The sequence below is a fragment of the Crinia signifera genome, chromosome 12, assembly GCF_055691185.1.
Source record: "Crinia signifera chromosome 12, ASM5569118v1, whole genome shotgun sequence".
In the NCBI taxonomy this organism is placed as follows: domain Eukaryota; kingdom Metazoa; phylum Chordata; class Amphibia; order Anura; family Myobatrachidae; genus Crinia; species Crinia signifera.
The window spans coordinates 21854762-21879684 of NC_139228.1; the positions used below are offsets into that span (position 1 = coordinate 21854762).

A 24923-nucleotide genomic window follows, 5' to 3' on the forward strand; every position below is an offset into this window, starting at 1 on the left:
AGGGTGGGTTTTCACTCTGACGGAGCGGCGGTAATGTGATTGCAAGGCTCTGCTCTTTAGCAGCTCTGCAATCGGGTCTGAATAAGGCCTTCAGGCTTGTATAGTATGTAGCAGGGAATCAGGTAATACTGTACAATAACTGTATGGGCTGTCCACACAGTGACTGTTTGTGTTGCACAAACCTGCAGTGGTGAATCATTTTCTGCTGAATATTTCCAAATTGCTTCCACGTCAAGAACACAATTTTAAAAAGAGAATTTCGGGAACAAAAAATATTGTTCTGTGCAGTATGGACATTTTGTCACTCAATCCCTATGCAAGGTTGCCCTCATGTGTTGCTCTTTAGAAATGCATTTGTGTATTCTTTAAGTGTAACTAAAGGACCATAATAAGAAATATTATTATGTACAGGACAACATGCTATCTTGTCTCTCATTTAATCAGCTGTTTACTTAAATAAAAAGAAGACAGAAATGATGTCCAATAAACACATCCATAGGGATTTCCTTTCCATGTCCCTAGTTTAAAAAAAAAATTGTACCAATTTAAAATAAGCAAACAGGTGATCTAACCAGCGAATAAGTACACTGCCCAATGTACCGGCATATCTATAATGGGTGCAGGGTGTGTGGAGCACAGGGGCCAGGGGGGCCCACACACAGTAGCCAACCCCCAGCCTATCACCTGGGCAGCTAGTTCACCATCAGGAACGCTGTTACTTCTGTCTGACATCATTTTAAAGCAAGCTGACAGGTTTCTGCAATCATGCCTGCTGTCTACTTGGCTTGTTCAAATGGAATTCCAAGGCTGGATTCTGTTCAACTACGACCCTGTGGTTCTAGATCCATGCTAGGTATATTTATGCTGTCCGTCACATTCCTTTACCCATTAGCTTCAACCATATTGGTGATGCTACCAGTTCAGGTGAAGACTCTACCTCGCTTACCTTTATTTCCATTACCCATCTGGGAAGACACCTCTTTTCCACCTCATTCCACAATCCTTCCTTATTACCCTCTCCCCCCACCCATGGCTTCATCGCATAGTTGACTGGAGGATCGGGAGTCATACATTTCCCCGGAGAGGGCATCTTCATTGAGATAGAGCTTCCCAGAGGGTGTGGTTTGATGGCCCGACAGTTGGGATTCCGACGGAATCCATGACATGGGGGCAAGGGCAAAGAAGCCCCTTGCGGGCTCAGTGGCTCACCACGATTCTACTCTCCCACATGAGGGTCGTGGACCCCCATGAGGGAAAGTAGCCCCTGTCAGTCATTTGAACAGTCAGGATTGCAGTGTCGATATATTGAACATCGGGATCCTGACTGTTGGCACGTCATCCGGCACCCCATCCCGGGGCGGTGTTGCAGATAAAATTGGCTGCAGGGCCAAGAAAAAGTGGGTCACACAGGTGTATGGTCCATAACTAGTTGAAACGCTCTCCCTAACACAGAATACCATAGGGGCTCTACTGCCCAATTACTCACCAAGCTCTCTTGATCTACAGTAGAGTGCTCCCTGGGTAATTATTTCTGGCTTTAAGATAAAATGGGCTGTTTTTCCCTGTCATCCTCTTGGGAAAGGACTTCATCCAACCCTGTTCCAGAAGCATCAATCTACAACAGGGGCTGATAAGGGGGGGAGGGGGGTCAGTACCCATGCCCCCCCCCCCCCTATCTAGGGACCCCCTGTGGTCAGCATGTATTTTATTTTTTTATCCAAAGGTTTCGTGCATGGGAGTGGGGTAGAGCTGCAGCTTCACCTATCTGCCAATGTGACAATGATTAATGGTGCTGGGCATGGGAGCCAAGGCACACTGACTGTGCATTACTGGGAGTTGACTAAGTCCCATGAGACTTTGCACAAGAGGTCAGAGGCTGAGAAGCTTGTGCTGAGCTCTGATTGATGGAGCTCATCAGATGCTTCTCAGGCCCATGGAAGACAGCAGCGGCCCGGTCATGGGAGGGTTTTTAATCAGAGGCTGAGCTGAACCTGTGAGTAATGTACAGAGAGACAAATGCAGGCTTTTCATGGGGTGTGTGCATATATATATATATATATATCAATATATATATATATATATATATATATATATATATATATATATATAACATATGTAGGATAGTTAATCCAAGAAGAGCTCTCACCAGAAAAAACAGCATATCTTTTAATTGTACTTTTAAGGTAAATTACATCTTACTTTTTTGGATCAAAGGATGCTGGTAGTCGAGGTTTCGGCCACTAGAGAATCCGAGCTGAGCTGTGAGGTTGTTTGCAGTAAGCTGTCCTGACAAAGGCCCTCTAGTGGCTGAAACATTAACTACCAGGATCCTTTAATCCAAAGTGTAAATTGTAATTTACCTGAAAAGTAGACTCAATGTAAGCCAAATGGTAGCACTGTATATTGGAACAATCCATGTGGGGTAGCGAAGTCTGTTTTTGCTTTGGAAGTTAAGTAGATCTGCCAGAAACCTTTTGTCAAGACAAGAGGCTTTTGCAAAGTTCTCTACCAGTTCGTCAACCTGAGACATAGGTTAGGCATCAAACTGACCCCAGCTTAAAGGAGCGGTTGACTGTCGTACCATTGTAATTACGCTTTTGATGTTGCTAAGCTGAGTCCATATATTATTTTAGCCCAATATGTCTCAAGCGGCCACAAAGTTGAGACACAAATCTTATGCTATTGGAACAGTTGTTGTCCCCACCCATCCTTTAAAAGATCTAAACTTCCTCTAGATTGTCTCCCATAATGGAGATTAAAGTGACAAAACCCTGTAGAGGATTGGGGTATTCCCAAACTACAAACCAAAGATAGGATAAGAGCAACTCTCAGTCTCTCTTATCCTGGGATGTCACCAGCCTTTACTATTTGCTTAAATGTGCAATTAAAGCATGCCACCAATCCATCTGTTTGCAGATGACACACAGAGGTGTTAATTCTTTCAACCCCCAACAGATCTTTGATTGCCTTTAGAAATAAAAAGTGCACCCTGGTCAATGAAGACCTTTTTTGGGATCCCTAAGAATGTATAAAGCATTACCAGTTCATTGCCCTGCTTGTTTTCTTCCCCCAATAACCCAATATATTTCCTTTCCTATTTTTTGCATCTTTTCACTCGCCTCTAAGTAAAGTAACTGCATTGTGATTTTCTGCTTTATTTTCATTCTTACACACCAATCAATTAATTCTCAACACCAACATTATCTATAAAATGCACAGCATCATGCATTGAACCTTAAGCTGGCCATACATCAGAAAGATCGATCTTAAGATCGATTGCACTCATGATTGTGTACAATTTCCCTTGAAATCCCCGGCAGTCCTTGGTGGTTTTTGGACACACAATCTACACACAATCCATCATACAATCAGTCATACAATCCATCTGCTGCATGATTTTGTACACAAGATGTGCACACAATCTGCATACAATCCATCATACAATCAGTCATACAATCCATCTTATGATTGATTGTATGATTGTGTACACAAGATGTGCACACAATCTGCATACAATCCATCTTACAATCTTACATATTATACCACATGCTATAATGCCCATTACGAATTATGTTAGGGCGCGCGCCGTAATGCCTAGTATACGTCACACACCCATTACATAGTATACTACATGCCATAATGCCGATTACAAGTTATGCCACACACTGTAATGCCCATTACATGTTATTCCAAGCTCCGTAATGCCCATTACATATACCACACACCATAATGGCTATTACATTTTGTGCCATATAAGTACTGCTTACCTACATGTTAATTGCTAGGGGTTTCTTGCTCGATGCCAAATCCTTCATGCTCGATGACAGGGCCTTCATGCTTGATACCAGGGCCTTCATGCTTGATGCCAGGGCATTCATGCTTGATGCCAGGAAAAGAAGAGGGGGTTTTTCCTTTATGACCCCAAAGGGTCAGAAAAGAAAAAATGGGCGCCTATATGTGTATTGAGCCTAGCTGCTCCCTTTGATAAAGCTGTCAGAGGACAGCGAAACATGTTAGTGAGCACCAGCTTGTTTTAACTACTTTTAAATCGCATGTTGGACTGATTGGACTCGATCCCCTTGGCTACACTGGTCTATGCTTGAATTTACCTGCAAAATCAGCCGTGACAAGTAACTTTTCTACAACTGGGTACCACCACCTGCTCAATTCTTGGATAGGACTTTCGCATAAAATCGTGAGGAGACCTCTAAACAACAGAGGACATTCCATTCCCTCCAGCGAACACAAATCATCCAGCCAGGTTTATGGATTCCCATTACCAATAAGCACGGACTGCACCAGGAGTTACATGATATCATATAAGCAGAGAGACCAGAGGGACCGCTAAAGTGTATAAGTATACAATACCCAACCGTCCTTTATGCAATTCAATTTACCTTTATTTTTATTTATATCTTCTGTACAACTGTTGATATATAATTGTTTAAATTACCATTTTTTATAATAATAATAAATTAATTGTAATACTCCATTGATCCATTCAGCTCATTAGCGCTCCACACCCTTGTTGTTATGCTTGATGCCAGGGCCTTCATGCTTGATGCCAGGGCAAAAGGAGCAGCAGAGAGGATTCCTGTTGAGGGCAGGAGCAGAGCCTGGCCCACACAGTGCTAGAAGCAGCACAGTGGTGGGGTTGGCAGCGGAGGCTGCCTCAGTAGAACAACCCCCCCCCCCGCCCCCCTGACTGGGGTCTGCTGTGGATGGAGTTACATTACTTCTGTGCATGCGCGAGCACTTAAACTCCGGCCCCCGCCGGGACCACCATTTAAATTACAACAAAGGGCAGCCACGACACACCATAGAATGTAAGATCACACGGACAGGGCCCTCTCTCAAGTGCTTTTCTTAAAATATATATATCTGCGGCCTTAGTAATTGCAGCAGTAATGTGTAATGTTCCTTGTTACAATGTTCTTTATTTACTATGTCCTTGTCCTAAATTGGCTTGTACTGTAATTAATTTTTCTTGTTTTTTTCCGCTCATTTGTGTATTGTTAGGTGCTGCAGAACCCTTGTGCCACCATATAAATAAACAAACGACAATAATAATTATATAAAGCATTCCAAGTGTATCTTTGTTCGGGTGCGTACACTAGCATACCTCCCAACATTGAAGTGGAGGGAAACCTGCGTACACTAGCATACCTCCCAACATTGAAGTGGAGGGAAGCCTGCGTACACTAGCATACCTCCCAACATTGAAGTGGAGGGAAGCCTGCGTACACTAGCATACCTCCCAACATTGAAGTGGAGGGAAGCCTGCGTACACTAGCATACCTCCCAACATTGAAGTGGAGGGAAGCCTGCGTACACTAGCATACCTCCCAACATTGAAGTGGAGGGAAGCCTCCGTACACTAGCATACCTCCCAACATTGAAGTGGAGGGAAGCCTGCGTACACTAGCATACCTCCCAACATTGAAGTGGAGGGAAGCCTGCGTACACTAGCATACCTCCCAACATTGAAGTGGAGGGAAGCCTGCGTACACTAGCATACCTCCCAACATTGAAGTGGAGGGAAGCCTGCGTACACTAGCATACCTCCCAACATTGAAGTGGAGGGAAGCCTGCGTACACTAGCATACCTCCCAACATTGAAGTGGAGGGAAGCCTGAAATTTTGGGGGCATGGCCTTGTGAAAGGGGGCATGGTCTATTGCCACGAGGCCATGACCCTGTTTTCGCCACTGTGGGGGCATGGCTCTGGGAGCTGCTGACTATGTCCCCAGTCCGTCAGGCTGCAGGAATAGATGCTTTGTATATTCATGGGCGACACAAGGGGAATCCCAACTGCCCCCCCAGTCCGCCGCGGGACAGTGCCAGCCTGGGTGGGATGCAGGAACATCCCAAAAAAACGGGATGCTCCTGCGAAAAGTGGGACAGTTGGGAGGTATGCACTAGGGATGACCATTGGTGCAGTCGCCATCGATGTAATAAACTATGTGATGGATGACCATCATCGATGGTGGAGGGTCATCCCTAGCATACACTAGGGATGGCTATCAACCATCGATGATTCAAAATCATCGATGGTTTATGGCCGATGTCACCCGCAAAACCCCGCCCACGTGTTTTGCTTGACCCACAGGCCAATCACTCAAACATAATAGATGACCATCGATATATAAAACTATCGATGGCCACCTATTGCATAGTTTTACACTATCGATGGGCATTTGTACTTTTGCCATCGATGGCAAAGGCACCGATGGCCATTTCTATAACACCTGCCGCAGCTGGCATTACTGTTCCATTACTTTGAAGGGCTGGAGCCTATTATACAGTGCATACATGTTATATATACATTCCTCCCAACATGACCCTCTCCAGGAGGGACACAGTGCTCTGTTCCTGGACTTCCCTCTTAATTCAGGATTGCCATCACCTGCTTTAACCCCTTCAGTGGTGGGTTTTTCTGGGGCAGGAGTACCTAAATAGGACAGGTTTTTCCTGTCCCAGAGAAACCGTCCACTGATGAGGGAAAGGAGTCCCAGCACTCCCCTCCCCTCCTGTGACCCCCCCCCCCCCAGCCCCTCCGCTCCAGCGGTCTTTAGCGGAGCTCCCCTGCCGCTGTGGCCGCTGCCAATCATACAAGTACACTGACCGTCAGCAGGCGGCAGGCTCGGGGATGTTCGGGGCGGCTCGGGAGGACTTGGGCGCCCGAACACTCGAGCGGTCCCGAGTCCCCAGAGTCGTGCTGAACATCCCCAAGCCTGCGCCATCTCTCCCATAGTAATGGCGGCGGCAGGGGAGCTCTGTATGATCGCCAGAGCAAAGGTGGGGAGGGGGGGGGGGGTTACAACAATTGAGGTGGGGAGGGAGCTGCCTGGTGGGGGTCGCTGGTCAAGGGGTTGCGCCAGTGGTGCACACCTGCAGGCACCACTGCCGCACACCTGTAAGTTTGTGGCATGGCCGGAAAATTTCCGGGACTGCCCGCGTGGCACAGAAAATTTCCGGGACTGCCACTGAAGGGGTTAAACAGGTTCATTGATAAGAAAGGTGTTTCCACACAGGTGATCCTAAATTAAGAGGGAAGTCCAGGAATAGAGCATTGTGTCCCTCCTGGAGAGGGTCATGTTGGGAGGTATGTATACACTCAGAGAGGGATACTATTTATATATAATACTGAGGGGGCTATATCCCCCTCCGTATGTGACCTGTAGGGGGCGCAGGCAATTTCCCGTGCTGCAGCTGCACCGAGTACATGAGCGGAAGGGGATGCAGCAGGCAGCGGCCTCCAGCAATGACACGTGACCTTCCCCTCACACCCCCCACCAGCTCCCGTGCCAGCAGCAGCGCCGCCGGAAGTGTCGTAAAAGCGAGGCGGAAGCGCTGCGTGCTGACTGCCGGCGGCACCCTCCCTTTACGGCCGCGGGTGAGCGGAGCTCGGAAGACGGGCCGGGGCCGGGGCTGAGTGATGCGGGGCCGGGCTGCGTGTGCATAACGCGGCCTTGTCTCTCCCCTCAGGATGGCTGACGCACCGTCGGGGCCTAGCGTGCTCTCCCACTACCCCGGGGTCGGCCTCGCCCTGCCGGGGGACGAGCAGCAGCAGGAGGAAGACGGGGAGGAAGAAGAAGAGGAGGAAGGCCGGTATGACACGCCGGCGTCCGAGGGCCCCAAGGGCCACCGTCGCCAGCACCACCACCACCGCCGTCAGCACCAGCAGCTCAACGGCCTGATTGGGCCCGACCTGCGGCACCTCAAGGCCCTGAAGGGCAAGCTCCCCCCGCACGATGGTCGGACTGCCGCCCCCAACGGGCTGGAGCGGGTGGCGGCCGAGGACGCCCTGCCCTCCCGCATGGCCGGCTGCACGTTGCGGGGGGACGACGGGGACGGCTCGATCCGATACGTCCGCTACGAGTCCGAGCTCCAGATGCCGGATATCATGAGACTGATCACCAAGGACCTGTCCGAGCCCTACTCCATATACACCTACCGGTACTTCATCCACAACTGGCCGCAGCTCTGCTTCCTGGTGAGTGCCCGGGGCCCCCAGAGGCCACTCCGTGTGCTGCCCTCACCCCTGACTCCTCAGTTCTGGCACTGCTGCTCCCACCCCACTGGCCAGTGCAGGCCTACAGCAGCTAGGTGGCCACAGGAAAGGCCGCATGTGTACCCAGAATACTGTATATGTACATATGTTAGCATTAGCCCGGTGCCTGCAGTATATACATGTAAGATCCCAATACACTAGTATGTTATGGCTCGTTCTCACACGATTTAGACCTATCGTGCCAATAAATCGCCATATCGTATGTGACTTGCATCCCGATGCATGGTCCCATGCCCATCGGGACAGATCCGGAGATCGTCATGGCTGCCACAAGGAATTGCCAGGTGCCACAGCCTTGATTGGCATCTCATACAATACATCTTATGTGTTATGTATGCCGAGGTATTACATCCAATAACTCAGCGTAGTGTATTTGGGCCTATAGATTTCATTGTATCCCTGCCTAGGGTGCGGCTTCTAACAGGTTTGGTCTGCATATCCATGCTGAAATACAGACCACGCTCTGCTAGAAGCACGACAACAGAGGGTGACACCCCAGCACGGAAGAGGAGCTCCACAGATTTTGATGGATGCCGTGTGCTAGAATGAATACTACATAGGGGGAGGGCCCTAAACTGCACACCCTGGACATGAGGTGCTACCTACTGTGACCTGTAGTGCTAGAATGAATACTATATACGGTATTATTTCTACAGATCTGAATACTTTGTAATGCATTGTTTGAGCATTACAACTCCCACCATGTTCATGTCTTAGTTCCAGCAGCTGTGAGGTGATGGTTCCTGCAACTGGAGTTAATCCCAGTAGCTGTCAGCAATTGCTGCCAAATTATTATAGTGTTTGTATTTCCACAAGTGATAGAGCGCCAATGTACGGGTGCCGAATGACACACGACAGTCGAAATTAGAAAGTTAGGAGCCCAACAGTCGGATTCCCGACTTATACGGACTATCTTCCTTCGTGGCGGTCCATGGCCCCCATTGAGGGAAAATAGGATAAGTGGCGAGCTCAGCTCACCACCGATCCTGCAAGATCGGAAATTCTGATATTGGAGAAACCACTATTCGAATCCTGACTGTCGGTGAGTTATACCATACCCCAGCGTACATAGAGTATGTGCAGGACACCACGGTGAAGGCACTCGGGTTACCTGGTATTTGCATAGTCTGCATGTTCCTGCAGGGAATGATCTGGGATAGAACAGGTCGTACATCTCTACCCATCGCATCTGGAGATCATCATGGCTGCCACAAGAATTTGTCGTATGTTGCAGTCATGATTTGGATCGCATATGATGTATCGCATGCGATACAGCAGCTGGGGTATCACAGCTGCAACTGGATTAGGAAAGTTACCCAGGTTCTATGCCGGCCTTATGTACTGTATGTGAGAGCTAATGTTTGTTGTACATAGTAGCTTTAGACAGCCGCTTCGTTACATGCTACATGTCACAATGCCGTTGTGCAAGCATACAGGTCCTCGTAAATTCAGGTTCCTTCAGTGATACAATTCATTGTATTGTCTACTGAAGTACAGTCTTGTATGACTACAAGTCATGGATCGTTTCAGCAGTGAAGGTATTTATAGAGTAAGGCCATAGTTTGCCGTTTATAGTGCATTACTGAGCTGGGTGGTGTCTGAAATCCTTGAAGGGAATTAATTTGGGAAGGGCACATGCAATCCACCCACATCGCAAGTGTCGGGGTGCAAGGGGGAGACTTGTGAAGTTGCCACTAACGTAAGTGGCAATGTGTGCGCAGTGGGCACTTTCTTCAGTTGAATTCCCCTCTTGAACAGTCGGTAAGTTCCTGGATATAGCCACCATTCTCATTCACTGCTATACCACAAGAGACTGACAGCTGACAGGCCTGTTCTGCATACTGGAGGGAGTGGCCAGTGATGTCACAGCAGAACCCTCACCTGACATTCCACTACAGCACTCTGAATTTTAGGGTTTAGTAGTTCAATTCTAAGCATAGATGTGATTGACCTTTTCGGTGTCAACGTTGCTGTGAGATCCTCAAAATATCTACTAAAATAGCCAGCGCCGTCACCCTTTTTTTTTTTTTTTTTGGGGTGGAATATTTAACTAAACTTCAATTAATTGACTTGGCTGTATTTGTATTTTTACTAAAAGAATCCTTTTTTTTCCAGTGTTCCAGCTATATAATCAGGTCATCTCTACATTTGATTTCTAAACTGAATTAATAGAATCCACATTGTAATTGATTCACTTGTAAAATGAGTTTAACCCTTTGAGTGCCAACATCTGAGAGATGTGTAAAATATCTGCTAAAAAGTCAGCGTCTCTCACATTTGTTATATAAATTCAAATTAAGTGTAAAAAAAAAATCCTATATAAGGTAAAGATTACAGGTCAAAAGGTTTGCTTGGCAATTTTCACGCCTATTTTGACAAATTCACTTGGGACTCAGAGTTAAGTTGCTCTTGAGAGTCTGAGTGTTTTCTCTATAGTTTTTACATCTGATTGAAGGCTATTTGAATAGAGCTATTCAGCTGACAGAGTTGTTAGGCCCAACTAGAACATTCCTGTTAAGGTGCAAGCAGAAATCCATCTAAAATAGTGCACCAATGCTGTTTTCTGCCTTTTGCGTGGTTTAAACAGCATCGCGGCGGTCACTTAAATCAGAGAATGCCAGTTGTGCGATTAAACCCATGACGGTAACCATCTGCTCCTGGCTAAGTGCATGGCAGGATGGGGACAGTGGAATACAGATGTGTCCACATACATCTTGCGATTCAAGTCCTGATCCTTTTTTTTTATATATATATATATATATATATATATATATATATATATATATATATATATATATATATATATATATATATATATACATACATATCTACATATATACATATATACATACATATCTACATATATACATATATACATATACATAGACTGTTAGTGGTTACCTGGTAACAGTCTAAAAGTGGCCATACACACGCAGATTTATCTGCAGATCTGCCTGGTTGGAACAAAAACATGGTTATGGATGAGAGCAAATCACAGTTGACCATTTGCTTGGAAATGCTGGAAAACTGACAAACTGTCACTCATCCATAACCATGTTTTTGTTCCAACCAGCCAGATCTGCAGATAAATCTTAAGGTGCCCATACACGTTACAATTATTGTATACAATATTGTATACAATATCGCATCTCATAGCATATCGGTTTTGCGATGAGATCAGATGAGATGAGATCTAGTACAAAAAGTATGTGCAGCACATACTTTTTGTACTAGATCTCATGTCATCTGATATCATCGCAAAACCAATATGCTATGAGATGCGATATTGTATACAATAATTGTAACGTGTATGGGCACCTTTACTAGTGTATGGGCACCTTTACAGTATTTCATTTGCAGATACAGCTGCAGTCACACACTGAATAGCAGTGTTCTTTAGGCACCCTGCATCTTTCAAAACCCCTGCCTGGCATGTCGCGCTCTGCTGTAGGGTTTCTAGTACGGGTCTGCATCTCTGTTTTGAAATACAGACCACACTTTGCTAGAAGCAACACAGCAGAGAGTGGCACCCCAGGCAGGGAAGGGGAACTATATGGGTTTAGGGAAGGTGCAGGGTGCTAGAATGCTCATTAAAAGTGCCCATGCCGATATAGCTAATGAAAACTGGCCAAATCAGAGGTGTTTGACATCAGATCCGGCGTGCCTTCCAGTGCGGAATGGATCCAGTAGATCAGGGTGGTAATAAGCCCGGGAGTGTCCCAACTGCTGAGCAATGTGATCTATAGTATTGTGTATGACTGATGGAACAAAACTTGTATTGGAATAAACAGCCCTAATACATTGTAGCAATTGGTATACAGATTCAGAGCATGTCGCCTTTAGATCTATAAGTGATTGCAGAGTCTATATTGTATATAGATATGTGTCTCCTCAGTGTTCCCGCTAGGAAACACCCTGCCCAATTTTTAAAGGGCAAAATGCGCCCTGCACCTCTGGCAGCACCCCGCTAAAATAGCCTGCCTCTGACCCCTTTGGTGTGACTGGGGGAGCCCAGCGCCGCTGTAGATAGCGATGCCCGGCGCTTCCCCAGCAGTGTAGAGCCTTCGGGGTGGCCGTGTCCGCTGTGACGCCGGTGGCCTGGTCCACCCCTTTTTGTGACGGCGGGCCCGCCCCTTTGAATCCTTATGCATCCTTGCCACACTGTGTTGCAACTAAAACGCATTTGACAACAGAAGAAGCCTGTCCTAGCGCACCAAAAGGGGCTGTTTGGGGTGACTGCAGGGGGGATGTGAGGACAGATCTGTAGCTTCTCTACTCAACACAAGGTCCCCACCCCTATTTTGTGGGACTGCAACCATGTGTACCTTACAGCAGATCAGCTCCTAATAGTGCTAGCATCTTATGCACATAATACCCTTTAAACCCTGTCTGGGAAGAGATGAGTGTAGATAATGTCTAAAGGGTTTTCTAGTGAGAATTGTTACTTGCATCTGATCTCTTTTGTTATGGATTTTGTATGTTTTAATTGGAAGGCGTTTCCCATTATGTTTCTAATGCTCAGCTTCCCAGAATGTTAGCCATGCAAGGAGGATGATCTGGGCAGCGAGGTCGCAGTGCATTGGTAAATGTTCCAGTTTTACCTCCTTCACATAACTTTCCAGAGTGTTTCCCCATGCCACATTCATGGTGGGGATATGATATCCAAATTGGTGTTCCTTCTAGCACCCTGCTTCTTCCAAAACCCATGCAGTTCCCCTTCCCTGCCTGGGCTGTTGCTCTCTACTGTGGTGCTTCTATCGCAGTGTGGTTTGTATTTCAGCACTGAAATGCAGACCAGACTTGTGCTAGGAGCACCACAACATAGAGGAACTGCATGGGATTTGGATAATGCAGGGTGGTAGAATGAAAGCTGCACATGCTGTAGCAGTCTCCAGGGTTATGTCACGTTGTGCCATGGCGCAGTACGCTATAAACATGCCTTTAGAATAAATGCAGAGGCCCTATACTACTAGAGATTCCCTATCATGCTCTCTCCCCTGGTGAGGCAATTCAGTCTCCTCTCATCTGGCAGACTGTGCAGGCCACACAGAGTTAGTAGTGAACTTGCTGCTAAGCGCCTAATTGCCATGTTCTGTTCTTCCAACTCCTGACATCGGTGCTTGTAATTTGCCCTGTCTGGAGGAAAAGTAAACCTGTGTCGGCATTGGTCGCACCTAGTTATGAGTTTTGTTTCCCCAATGATAAGTTTTACACGTGCGGTTTCCTTTTGATTATACATAATATATTGATATGCATTTTGTTTTCCAGGCCGTGGTAGGAGAAGAGTGCGTAGGCGCCATTGTCTGCAAGCTGGATATGCACAAAAAGATGTTCCGAAGAGGGTATATAGCCATGTTAGCAGTGGATTCCAAGTACAGAAGAAAGGGCATTGGTAGGCAATTTGTCTGGTGGTTCCTATTTAGTTTTCCCTTCTTACACTCTGAGTGTCTCCAGCATATATGGCTAATGTAAAGGTCCATACACACTGGGAGACTATGCCCAGCGTGTATGGACAGCGATGATCATGTTCATCGCTGGGGGGGAAAGCCGCTCAGTGTGTATCCCCCTGCCCGGCACCGATCTATGCAAAGCCGTCCTCAAAGCTGCTCATCTGCTGGTTATACCAGCAGATAAACGGCTTTCCCAGCGATGTTGCAGAAACGCTCACCACTCATCACCGGGACATAAACACTGGGCGGCTTTCAGTTGAAAGCCGCTCAAACATGCTGTTTTGACCGACTTTCAGCTCAGTCGCCCAGTGTGTATGAGCCTTTAGGGGTTGGAGGAATTGGTGCACTGCCTTGCCATCTTTAATGTACCGTACCCATGCATGTTGTCAAGGATGGTGCTGAAACACCTGTCTGGGACAATAACCTTTATACAGGATCCGTTTTAACGGCTCCTATATTATGTAGTGCTTTCTCTCCATTGCATAACCACCTTGTTACTAGGCCATACAGCTCTGAAGGCTGCTTCAGTTTTATTTCATCATTTAATCCAGGCATGTCCAAACTATGGTCCTCCAGCTGTTGTGAAACTACAAGTCCCATCATGCCTTGCCACAGTTTTGCTAAAATGGTGGCAAGGCATGCTGGGATGTGTAGCTTCACAACAGCTGGAGGGCGACAGTTTGGACATGCCTGGTTTAATTGCTCCTTCTTGTACAGTACAACATGAACTTTGATACCATTTATGTGCATTTACTTACCTTATCCTATATACATTGTGCTTACGTGACAATAACCAGTACCTAGACCAGTTGTTCCCAAACTTTTCTGAATCCTGGCACCCTTAGACCAATAGTTTCCTATTTGTAAATCAGGGAAACATATTAAAGTACATCAATTGTAGTCCTGTCATCCTTTGCCATCCTGGCAAATTCTGTCCCTCACCACTTAATTAAACAGTTTGTCCACACATTTTATGATTGGCAGCCACAAGCACTGGATTTGCCTGTTACATTGACCATATATACTTTGAATTTGTTCTGGACCACCAACACAAGACACCCCTGCAGGTGTCCCAAGGCACCCCAGGGTGCCACGGCACAGTTTGGGAACCACTGACCTAGACCATTCCATTTTTCATTCAGTGCTCCTGACCACTATGCCACATGTTCATGTCTAACACTTCACATCTAAACTGTTCTTAAAACGTGCCCTCGTACATTTAGCCCTCAATATGCCATGCAGCGCTACATGGTCCCATATAAGTGCTATTATTGGGCACCTTGTTTGATGTTGAAAACGCATCTTCATCACAAGCAATGCAACCACTCTTCCTATTATCTCATGTACATGTGAGTCATCCTAGTAAGGGGGTAAGAGGCATATTCAATGAGGTGCATGTGCAGCAGCCTAAACTCTGCCCTTGGGTAATCTGGCCCTTAAAGTGGACACACTATGGGCCAGATGCACTAAGCTTCAAAAGTGATAAAATGGAGAGTGATAAACAGCCAGCCAATCAGCTCCTGCCTGACCTTTTTCAAACACCGCTTGTGACATTGCAGGTAGGAGCTGATTGGTTGGTGGTTTATCACTCTCCATTTTATCACTTTTAAAGCTTAGTGCATCTGGTCCTATAAGATTTACATTAATATGCACCATAACTATGTCGATAACGATATTGTTAATGCACATTCCCACAGATCATTAACGCTAACCCCCATTGTCTGAACATGCGTCATATCTGACTATACCGTTACTGAATGCATGTTCCGCTGGGGTTTCCACGACTGCACTGAAGATAAGTTAACAATATTTTTAACCCACGATCCGCAAACCATAAAACAAGAGCGTTTAAATTCTATAAACATAACGTAAATGAGGAGGCGGTCAACAAGTACAAAGAATCAATCAAAAGTTGTAAAGGGGCAATCAAAGTAGCTAAAAGGGAAAATGAAGAGCGTATAGCCACTGAAAGCAAAACCAACCCCAAGAAGTACATAAATAGTAAGCGAATAAATAAAGTAAACATAGGCCCATTAACCGATATAAGTGGTAAATGTTTTACAGAGGATAAGGGAAAAGCAGAACTGTTAAATGGGTTCTTCTCATCAGTGTTTTACTAGGGGAGAGCAGACAGTGGAACTCACAGGTACCACAAATGGGACGAACAAGCTGGATCTCAATATTGATTTCACGACCAATGAAATAATATTGCGGCTCAGCAAAATCAAAACAAATAAATCACCAGGGCCAGATTGGATTCATCCTAGGGTACTAATGGAATTAAGGAAGGAACTAGCGACCCCTCTATATTTGATAATTCACTATCATCAGGTAAGGTACCAAAATACTGGAGAATAGCAGAGGTAGTGCCAATATTCAAAAAAAGGAAAAAGGTATCACCTAGCTAATTACAGACCTGTGAGCTTAACATCAATAGTGGGTAAAATATTTGAAGGATTTTTAAGAGATGGGATCCAGGAATATTTAGACCTTCATAGTTTACTTAGTATTAACCAGCATGGGTTTGTGAAAAATTGTTCATGCCAAGCAAATTTACTGGGCTTCTATGAGGACGTCAACCTTGATAATGGAAATGCTGTAGATGTGGTCTTCCTAGATTTTGCTAAAGCTTTTGATACAGTACCACACAAGAGGTTGATAAATAAAATGGAGGACCTGGGATTAGGGGCAAGTATCTGTAGATGGGTAGGGAACTAGCTGTTTAATAGAGAACAGAGTGGTTGTGAACAGTGCCGTATCAAATATGATACCATTTCTAAGTGGAGTGCCACAGGGTTCGGTTCTTGGGCCCATTTTATTTAACATATTTATTAATGATATTGGGATGGGGTTACTCAGCAATGTATCCATCTTTGCTGATGACACAAAATTGAGTAGAGTTATTAAATCGTCAGAAGATGTCACCATGCTTCAAAATGATCTTAACAATCTAGATGAGTGGGCAAAAAAGTGGAAGATGAGGTTCAATGTGGACAAATGCAAGGTCATGCACCTTGGGAGACATAACCAGTGCGCTAGTTATAACCTAAGCGGGGATGAATTGGGTAATTCAGTACTCGAAAAGGATCTAGGAGTCCAAATAGATAACAAACTGGGGTGTAGTGCTCAATGTAATATAGCAACAAAAAAGGCCAACAGAATTCTAGCGTGTATTAACCCCCTGGGTGGTATGCCCTGAAATTTTCCGGGCTCGGCTGCGCTGCTGCAGCGAGCTGTACTGAAAAATTTCCGGGCATACCACTAATATAGAATAGATGCGCTCCAGTGGTGTCCAGGTATGCACCACTGGCGCAGGACATCGAGTCGTCATCGTCCCACCCCAGAGACCCGAGTCCTCCCGAGCCGCCGCGAACATCCCCCAGCTTGCCGCCGACGTCACTGCTGAATGTGACAGGCAGCAGAGGGGGGGTATTCCAACATTTTGCCCTGGTAGGTTTGTCCTGCCCCAGCAAAACTCACCACTCAAGGGGCATGGAAACTAGGGACTAAAAAGTAATTATGCCTCTGTACAAAGCATTGGTTAGACCTCACCTTGAATATGGAGTACAATTCTGGGCCCTGCACTATAAAAAGGACATCATAGAATTAGAAAAAATCCAAAAAAGAGCAACAAAGCTTATTAGGGGAATGGAGAATTTAAGCTAAGAGGAGAGATTAAGCAATTTGGGACTATTTACATTAGAAAAGAGACGTTTAAGGGGGGACATGCTCAACATGTACAAATATATCAGGGGCCAATATAAGGAACTGTCAAGCACCCTTTTTACTGCAAGAAAGGAATCTAGGGCACGAGTTAAGATTAGAAGAAAGAAGATTTCGTTCCCTTAGAAGAAAAAAATTCTTTACGGTCAGAACAGTCAAACCGTGGAACTCTCTTCCTGAAGAAGTGGTATCGGCAGACACAATAAATTTGTTTAAAATAATGTTGGACAAACATTTATTGGTTAAAAACATCCAGGGGTACAAATAAGAATCATAATCTGTCCTTAAAAAACCTAGGTGGAACTCGATGGAAGCAAGTCTTTATTCAGCCTTATCTACTATGTAACTATGATCGTTCGTTTTGCAGCACTAGCGATATTGCAAACGATATGGGGTGTAACCCTTTTGTATGCATCTGTTATGGAATGCAGCAGGCTTTACCAACCTGTGGTTCTCCAGCTGTTGCAAAACTCACATGTCCTGACAGTTTTAGCATTCCCCAATAGCAAAACTGTGGCAGGGCATGCCGGGACCTGTAGTCTTACTACAGCTGCAGAGCCACAGGCCTGCTTTATAGGAATGACTGGTGTCTGCTTCTGAAAAGTTCTCTAGTTCTGAGAGCCAGAGAACACCACTTAAACGTTTTTGGCTCTACAGCAGTGGACTATGGATCTAGGTATTAAATGCATTACATCTACCGCCCCTCCTCATTATTGCTGCTGACATAATGCACTGCTCTTTTATCTAGCGGAATACAACTTTTCATAAGGGGGAGTGGTACAGTTAATATAACGTAACATAGCCATGCCCTACCCTTGGAGCAAGGAAAATAAAATAGAGAAAGCAAACGTTTGTATTATACCCTTTTCACACCAGAAAATGCAGGGACCCACCCGGGAATATGGCCCAGGGATCGTGCCGGGGCATCCCTCGGTTGGCCCCTTTTACACCAGAAAAGTCCCTGCATTTTCTGGTGTGGGAAGAAGGTGGAATGGTGGCGGAGGCAGTGGACAGTACTCACCCCAGGTTGCCGGTCCTCGGTGCAGGTTGGGGATCCACACAGGCGGTGGGCGCAGATGATGCAGCTCTCCGGTTGCAGTGAGGGGGCTGGAGAGCTGCATCATCTTCATCCGCCGCCTGTGTGGATCCCTGGCCTGCCCGCACGCACCGAGGACCGGCAATCCCGGCCCAACGCAGGAATTTAGACTGCTGTGAAAGGGGTATAAGTAATTATTGTAGGATGGCATTATGCATGATAAGTGTGTGCAGGAATCTGGTGCAGACGGTTGTGATGGGCCTGCTTCTGTTCTAGGTGATGCCGGTAATGTTGGCTTATGGTTCTTCAGGAAATAGACTGACAAAATTGGTAATATTTTATGTTTCAATTGTTTCACCTGTTAAATGACAAAGGACACGTGAACATAGACAAACACCGATCTTTCCATCATCTTCCCATTCTCTTATTATTGTCTATACAGCTAAATATGATTTCCATCTAAATTGCAGGTACAAACTTGGTGAAGAAAGCTATTTATGCCATGGTTGAAGGGGATTGTGATGAGGTAAGAGTTTCACAATGTACTGCTTTGTTCATTTTGACAGGAAGGTAGAGATTTTGATAGGGCAGGCCCCCTTTGTCAGGACACACAAAGAATAAATAGACAGTGCGCAGAACACTTTCCACCTGAACTGAAGCCCATCATCGCGGTGGCTCACACATCATACCGGAATTGACGAATCTCTGGCCCAGGCAACAGAACTAAGCAGATCCATTTAGCCGGATTGTGCTAATCCGTAATTGAGCCACACAGCAGCCAGTAACAACCGGGCCAGCCCTCTTAACTATGGCAACATGTAAACACATCGCCAGAGCAACGCAGGACAGCCATTAAATTAAGAATACTAAAGTGAGTATCCCCCTTTAACATTCAAACCAACTATGAATGACACCTTTAGCACAGAAATGAGTAAAGTCTGACTATACATTAGAAAATAGATTTAACCCTTTGAGTGCCAATGTGCAAAATATCCGCTGAAATGCCGAGGTATATGAATTACTTTAGTTATTGCTGGCAAATGATCTGAAGTCAAGTGATTGAGGCTTTGTTAAAATTTGCTCGCCTTGCTACAGTTTTGCTATTTGGCCATGCTGAAACTGTTGCAGGGCATGCTGGGATATGTAGTTCATCAACAGCTGGAGGGCCGAAGGTTCCCATCCCTGCTATAAGAACTCCATAACAAACGTGTTCATGTACATCTTTCCTCCATGTACTACGAGTTGCGTTACGCAACATGTGAGCTCCATATGACTTGGGAACGATAGGTTTTATTTTGTGCATCTTATATGCAAAACTGTGCAAATAGGATGCACAAGCAGCTTCTGATTAAAATGATATGACCTACCTATACCTGTGTGTGACTGCAGTGTATCTGCTCACGAAGTGCGATGATACAAGGTTTGCCAGCAAAACTGTTACATAACATTTTGTATGCAGTTATGCCTGCAGTCACACACAGAATATAGGCAGGGCACACAAGCAGCTTCTGCTGTTTAAAATGTGGCGTGCCTATATTGTTTGACTGCTGCTGTATCTGCATTAAAAACGTTCTGTTACAATTTTCCTGGAAAACCGTGTCATGGCGTTTCTCATGCAGATGCACCTGCAGCCACATACAGAATATCGGCAGGACGCATATTTTAATCAGCTGACGCTGCTTGTGTCCTGTTTGCTCCATTTTGCAAATAAGATTCATTTTAACAGAGTAAGTTGCAGGAAGACGCCCGTGCTACAGAGGCATAAGGAAAGCGTTGTTTATTGCGAAAGGAGGCTCTCAATGTACTGTGTGTGTCTTAAGCATCGCAGTACAGAGTGGTACCCAATTGCTTTCGGTGTGAGCCAGGCTCCTCCAAACTCTTAGCACTTTCAGGTAGTCACTGACTTTCAGGGTGATGCAACAGAGCCATAGAAATGTCCGGTTTACACTATCATTAAAAGAACAGCATAACATAACTTTGCCATAAAATTCCATGAGTCCTAATTTGCATATTATGGAGCACTGCAGTAGTTGGCACACATCTTTGGCCCTTGAAGCATGCAATTTATATAAAAAAAACGACTTGGATATGGATCCTGTATTATACTTCGAAACTTGGATTCATAAAGTACCTATTCCTTTTTTTTTTTTTTTTTTTTTAATTTAACGTTCAATATCAAAACACACATAAACATCATACAGTACAAGATGTATTGTCATTATTCCAGACACAGCTTGTTACATGCCACTTTTGTACCGTATAAAATCATATACATAAACACGGACATAGACAATATCACAGCATGACTACCCACGCTCCCCCTGAAAAGACCTCTCCTACTTAACCTCAAAATTTACCCCTGACCTATTGCACAATGCCCACTTTGCACCCCTGGACTCGGCACCGCTCTTTTAGCTCATTTGTCCTACCTTTCCCTTCTTCTTTTTTTTTCCCCTCCCCTTCCCTCTCTGGGGAGCCCTCTATCTTGATGTTATACACACCTATCTATGCAGCCAGCATGGCTTTTAGCATTCCCTGAGCCGTCCGGATTGTATAGTATTACAACCACAGAGTCAACATCCTCAAAAGAGAAGAGAGAAATAAAAAAAAAAAAAAACATTATTTACTATCTAAAATATTCAAATAGTGATTCTACACACCTTTTCCAACAAATTTCGTATCTATGTGCCGCCAATTAATTAGGCTGAATATTACCGAATGGCAATCACTCTGTGTGGCCTTGAGTGGCAGCATCCCCACTATGTGCATGAATAACCTGTGACCACTATCTCTTACATCTCCTCTGGCGCATATCCTACTCGTGCACTTTGTGCACCCCCCCCCCCCCCCCCCCCACTGGAAAAAAAAAATGATAACTTAAAAAAAAAAAAAAAAATTATATATATTTATTTATTTATTTATGGGGCTGCGAGGCCCTTTTCTGTGTAAGAGGGAATCCTGCCTCATTCGTGCTTCTCAACTTTCTACATTCTAAACAAAGTGCTTATACATTTAACCTCTCACTATTGTTAACTCTGTGTTTAGCTGACCCGTTCCAGTGGCCCCATATGCCCTGGTATTTAATACTCGTGCCCCTGGATGCATGTACGAATTTCTCGTGTTCACTGGTCTGATTGACCAGATTAACCCATTCTCCATGTAGCGGTCCCAAAGGGGACATCCATCTACGAGCTATTATTACCTTCGCGAGGGCCGCTAAGTTCTTAGCCAGTTGCTTAATATCGTGGTCACGCCTTCATGTTAGTATGAAATACCTATTCCTAGTGAATTGATAATACCTTATACCCCTTTCACATCGCAAATGCCAGGTCACACGCGGGATTTGGACACTTGTCCGTCTCAGGAGCAACCCAGCATTTGCAAGGTGAAGTTACCCGGCAATAAGCTGGGCCGCTGACCTCATCAGCAGGCGGGGCAGATTGGCAGCACGTCATCGGGGAGCTGGGGAGGAGGCAGCTCTTGGAACTGATGCTGCTTCTTCCCTGTAGTGTGAATGGGGCTCAGGTCACCCGTTTACACTGCCCAGCAACCCAGTAAAATCCTTCTTTTAACTCTGGTTGGGTTGCCTTGTTGCTGGACCCAACCAGGTCCTTTCACCCCGCACAGTGACCAGGGTCGGATCGGGGCTATTTCTGCGGTGTGAAAAGGGTATATGTGACTCCCCAGGTTCTAAGTCCCATTTTACTTCAGCATTTTCCAACACAATGACAGGTCCATTACAAAACTTGTCACTGATCCATAAAAGGCACCCATATAGAATGCTTCTCTGTTCTGCGGCCGCTTCAGCTACACCCTATTAATGTATACAGATTCTAGCACCCTGCAATTTCCAAAACCAGTGCAGTTCCACTTCCCTGCCAGGCTGTGGTGCTTCTTAGCACAGTTCTGGTCTGTATTTCAGCACTAAAAACTTGCAAGCATTCAGCAATAAATGAATGACCTGAATTTCTTGCGGTCTTGTTTTTAAACAGGTTGTCTTGGAAACAGAAATCACAAACAAGTCTGCTTTGAAACTTTATGAAAACCTTGGCTTTGTGCGAGATAAACGCCTGTTCAGATACTATTTAAACGGAGTTGATGCACTGCGTCTTAAACTGTGGTTGCGTTAAGACAAGACGGTCGCATCGAGGAACAAATCCCCATTCGATGCTCATTCAGGATCTCACTTCCATGCAGCTCCTCCCATCAGTATCCCATTGCGTGTCGCACTATTTGTTGCACTATGGCATGGCGCGTACGTCCTGAACTAAAACGGATTATTTCCTTGACCTCGAGAAGACTTTCATTTGGTACCGGAGAGATGTGCCAGTTGCTAGCCAAGACCTATTCATTCATTTGCAAATCTACTGACTGTTTGTTATATTGAAGAAAAAAAAAAAAGATGATAAAAAAAAAAAAATTTGAACATTTTATCAGAAAACCTATGTGAGCTATAATCTTTTGTTCTCGGGGGAGGGGGGAGGGGCGGAATTACATCAGCCAATGACAGATGTAAAATTCTGTAACTGTGCTAACTATACTACAAATCTTGCCATAGTTTTCTGAGGAAGGCATAAACCAACCTAATTTTTTATTTTCTCTATATTGAATTGAATTACATTCTTAAATCTTGGTACCTCAGTACATTTAAAAAGAGAAAAATTAAAATTTTTTTTTTTTAGGGTGGGCTGTATTAAGAAAGGAATAGTGTTTGCGTTTGCCAGTGCCTGTACAAATAAGTATGTTTGTCTAGTAAAATGCATGCTTTTCCTTTTTATACCCCTTTCCATTGTATCATGAAAGGAAGTCCATCTGTGCTTTTATTTAAAATTCTGAAAGTAAATTATTTCAAAGGGTTTTTTTTTTTTTATATATATCTTTTTTTTTTTTTTTTTTTTGTCATTATTGCATTCAAAAGTGTAAGCTATCAAGGGAATTAAAAGAATCATTTCAGCTGCTAAAAAAAGAAAAAAGTAAACAATACTATTAAATCTATGCTGGTTCTGGATGCACTTTTTTTTAGGAGCTTGGGATTTTAAAAGAATTATTGTAAATTGGTATGGTTTTATTTAAAAAGGATGTATCTCTAAAGAACCGCTCTAGTATATATATATCCTTATTTTTTAATAAATTTCTTTTCTTGATTTGACTTTTTTTTTTTTTTTTTTTTTTAGCTTTCAGCTACATGTTCTAAATTTTTATTTAAGTCCTCCGTAGTACTTGATCTAGGAAATAAATAAAAAATATAATATAATGCAGCTAAATGTATTTAATTTTACCATAGAGGGGGGGCAGCTTTACAGATACAGGGTTTATAGTGGTTTTGCATGAACAAATTATCACAATTTTACATTTGTCCATTTTTTTTTTTCCTTCAGTTTTTTTAGAGTATTTTCATTGTGAGAGAGAAAAGTATATGTAGAGGTTATTCCCTCCAGTGTTTAAATCTTCAAATGTTCTATTGGCCTTACTGCTGTATTACAGGGTTTTTTGTTTTTTTCGTAAAAAAAAAATCACTTCCCAATACAATTTTTTGTTTTTCTCCTTTTGGAATTTAAAGGTTTAAACGAGACTGTTCAGTATAATTTTTCTTTCAGCTGTAATACTTGCAAGCAATGATCAGGTCTGCTTACACAGGGCTTATTTGGTCAACAGTAATTACTCTTCTATTCTATAGGAAACGCAACACAAATGGGGCAGATTCAATCAGCCAGGGGGTTTACCTGCACAGCTGCAGCTCTGCCTGATTTAATTACAGCTACAACTCGGTAACGGTATGCATTTAACACAAATTTTTGTGTGCAGAGTTTGGGGCTACGAAAAACTGAGTTAAGTGTACTATCTGGTGCTTACCGTGTGGGACGACTTCATAGCTCTGGGAACTTAACCGCGGAGCTATGGGTTACGTGCGTGCAAATGGTCAAGTGATTGAATAGTTCCCAGTGTTTAACCTCACGGATAATCGAATCTGCGCCAAGAAATGCTATTTGTTTCAGTCTAGTGTTCTGGACATGTCTCCAATTTTCTGCAGTGTTTTACAATCCGTGTTAAATAAAGAGGGGTCTCCAGGGTATGTTTGAAATAGAAAGGGTGTTTGTTTTTATTTGACTTTTTTTTTTTTTTTTTTTTTTTGGTGGTCTGCTTTTTTGTCCTGCTTTTGCTGACCTGTCTCCAACTAAGTTTGTATTGTATGTTAGTGTTTAAAAAAAAATAATAATAATAATTTCACCCTTGCTGACGGAGTACAGTCACAATTCAGTACACACCTGCATCCTTGGTAATACTGTAATGTCATTCAATTTTAAGACTTGTGGTCACTCACTGCATTTAACCTGTACTTGAAATGCATTCAGAAATTGGTCAACAAAATATCATTTGTTTATATCTCAATGTCGGACTGATTACATGATGTTGTGTTCTTTTCATCTGCCTTAATCCTTTTCAGTGCTGAACGATCACCATGCTCCAAGCAGCTCCTCCACAAACACGGAGACAATTGATAACTTGAGTGCTATCGGAGGCTGACGAAGGCCTTGTCGCCATGTTTTACATGCCATAATTAGCACTGAAGCTTTAGATGAAATTTAATTGGGGTTGTTAAATGTGTGAGCTGTAAAATAAAAATGGTTCTGTTTATGTAT

The 24923-nt window shown here is 44.3% G+C and overlaps 1 protein-coding gene across 2 annotated transcripts; it reads left to right on the forward strand.

Moving 5' to 3' along the window:
• Positions 1–7263: 7263 nt before the first annotated feature.
• On the forward strand, positions 7264–24923 carry NAA30 (N-alpha-acetyltransferase 30, NatC catalytic subunit). 2 transcript variants are annotated; one of them, XM_083167772.1, is made up of 4 exons: positions 7264–7995; positions 13342–13465; positions 18753–18808; positions 24728–24923. In XM_083167772.1, the coding sequence occupies exons 1-4, from the start codon at positions 7489–7491 to the stop codon at positions 24731–24733; spliced, it is 693 nt and encodes a 230-aa protein (XP_083023898.1). In that variant the 5' UTR covers positions 7264–7488; the 3' UTR covers positions 24734–24923. The 2 variants fall into 2 exon arrangements, with proteins under 2 accessions (XP_083023898.1, XP_083023897.1); XM_083167771.1 differs by lacking the exon at positions 24728–24923 and adding an exon at positions 22275–24370 and having other exon boundaries at positions 7266–7995.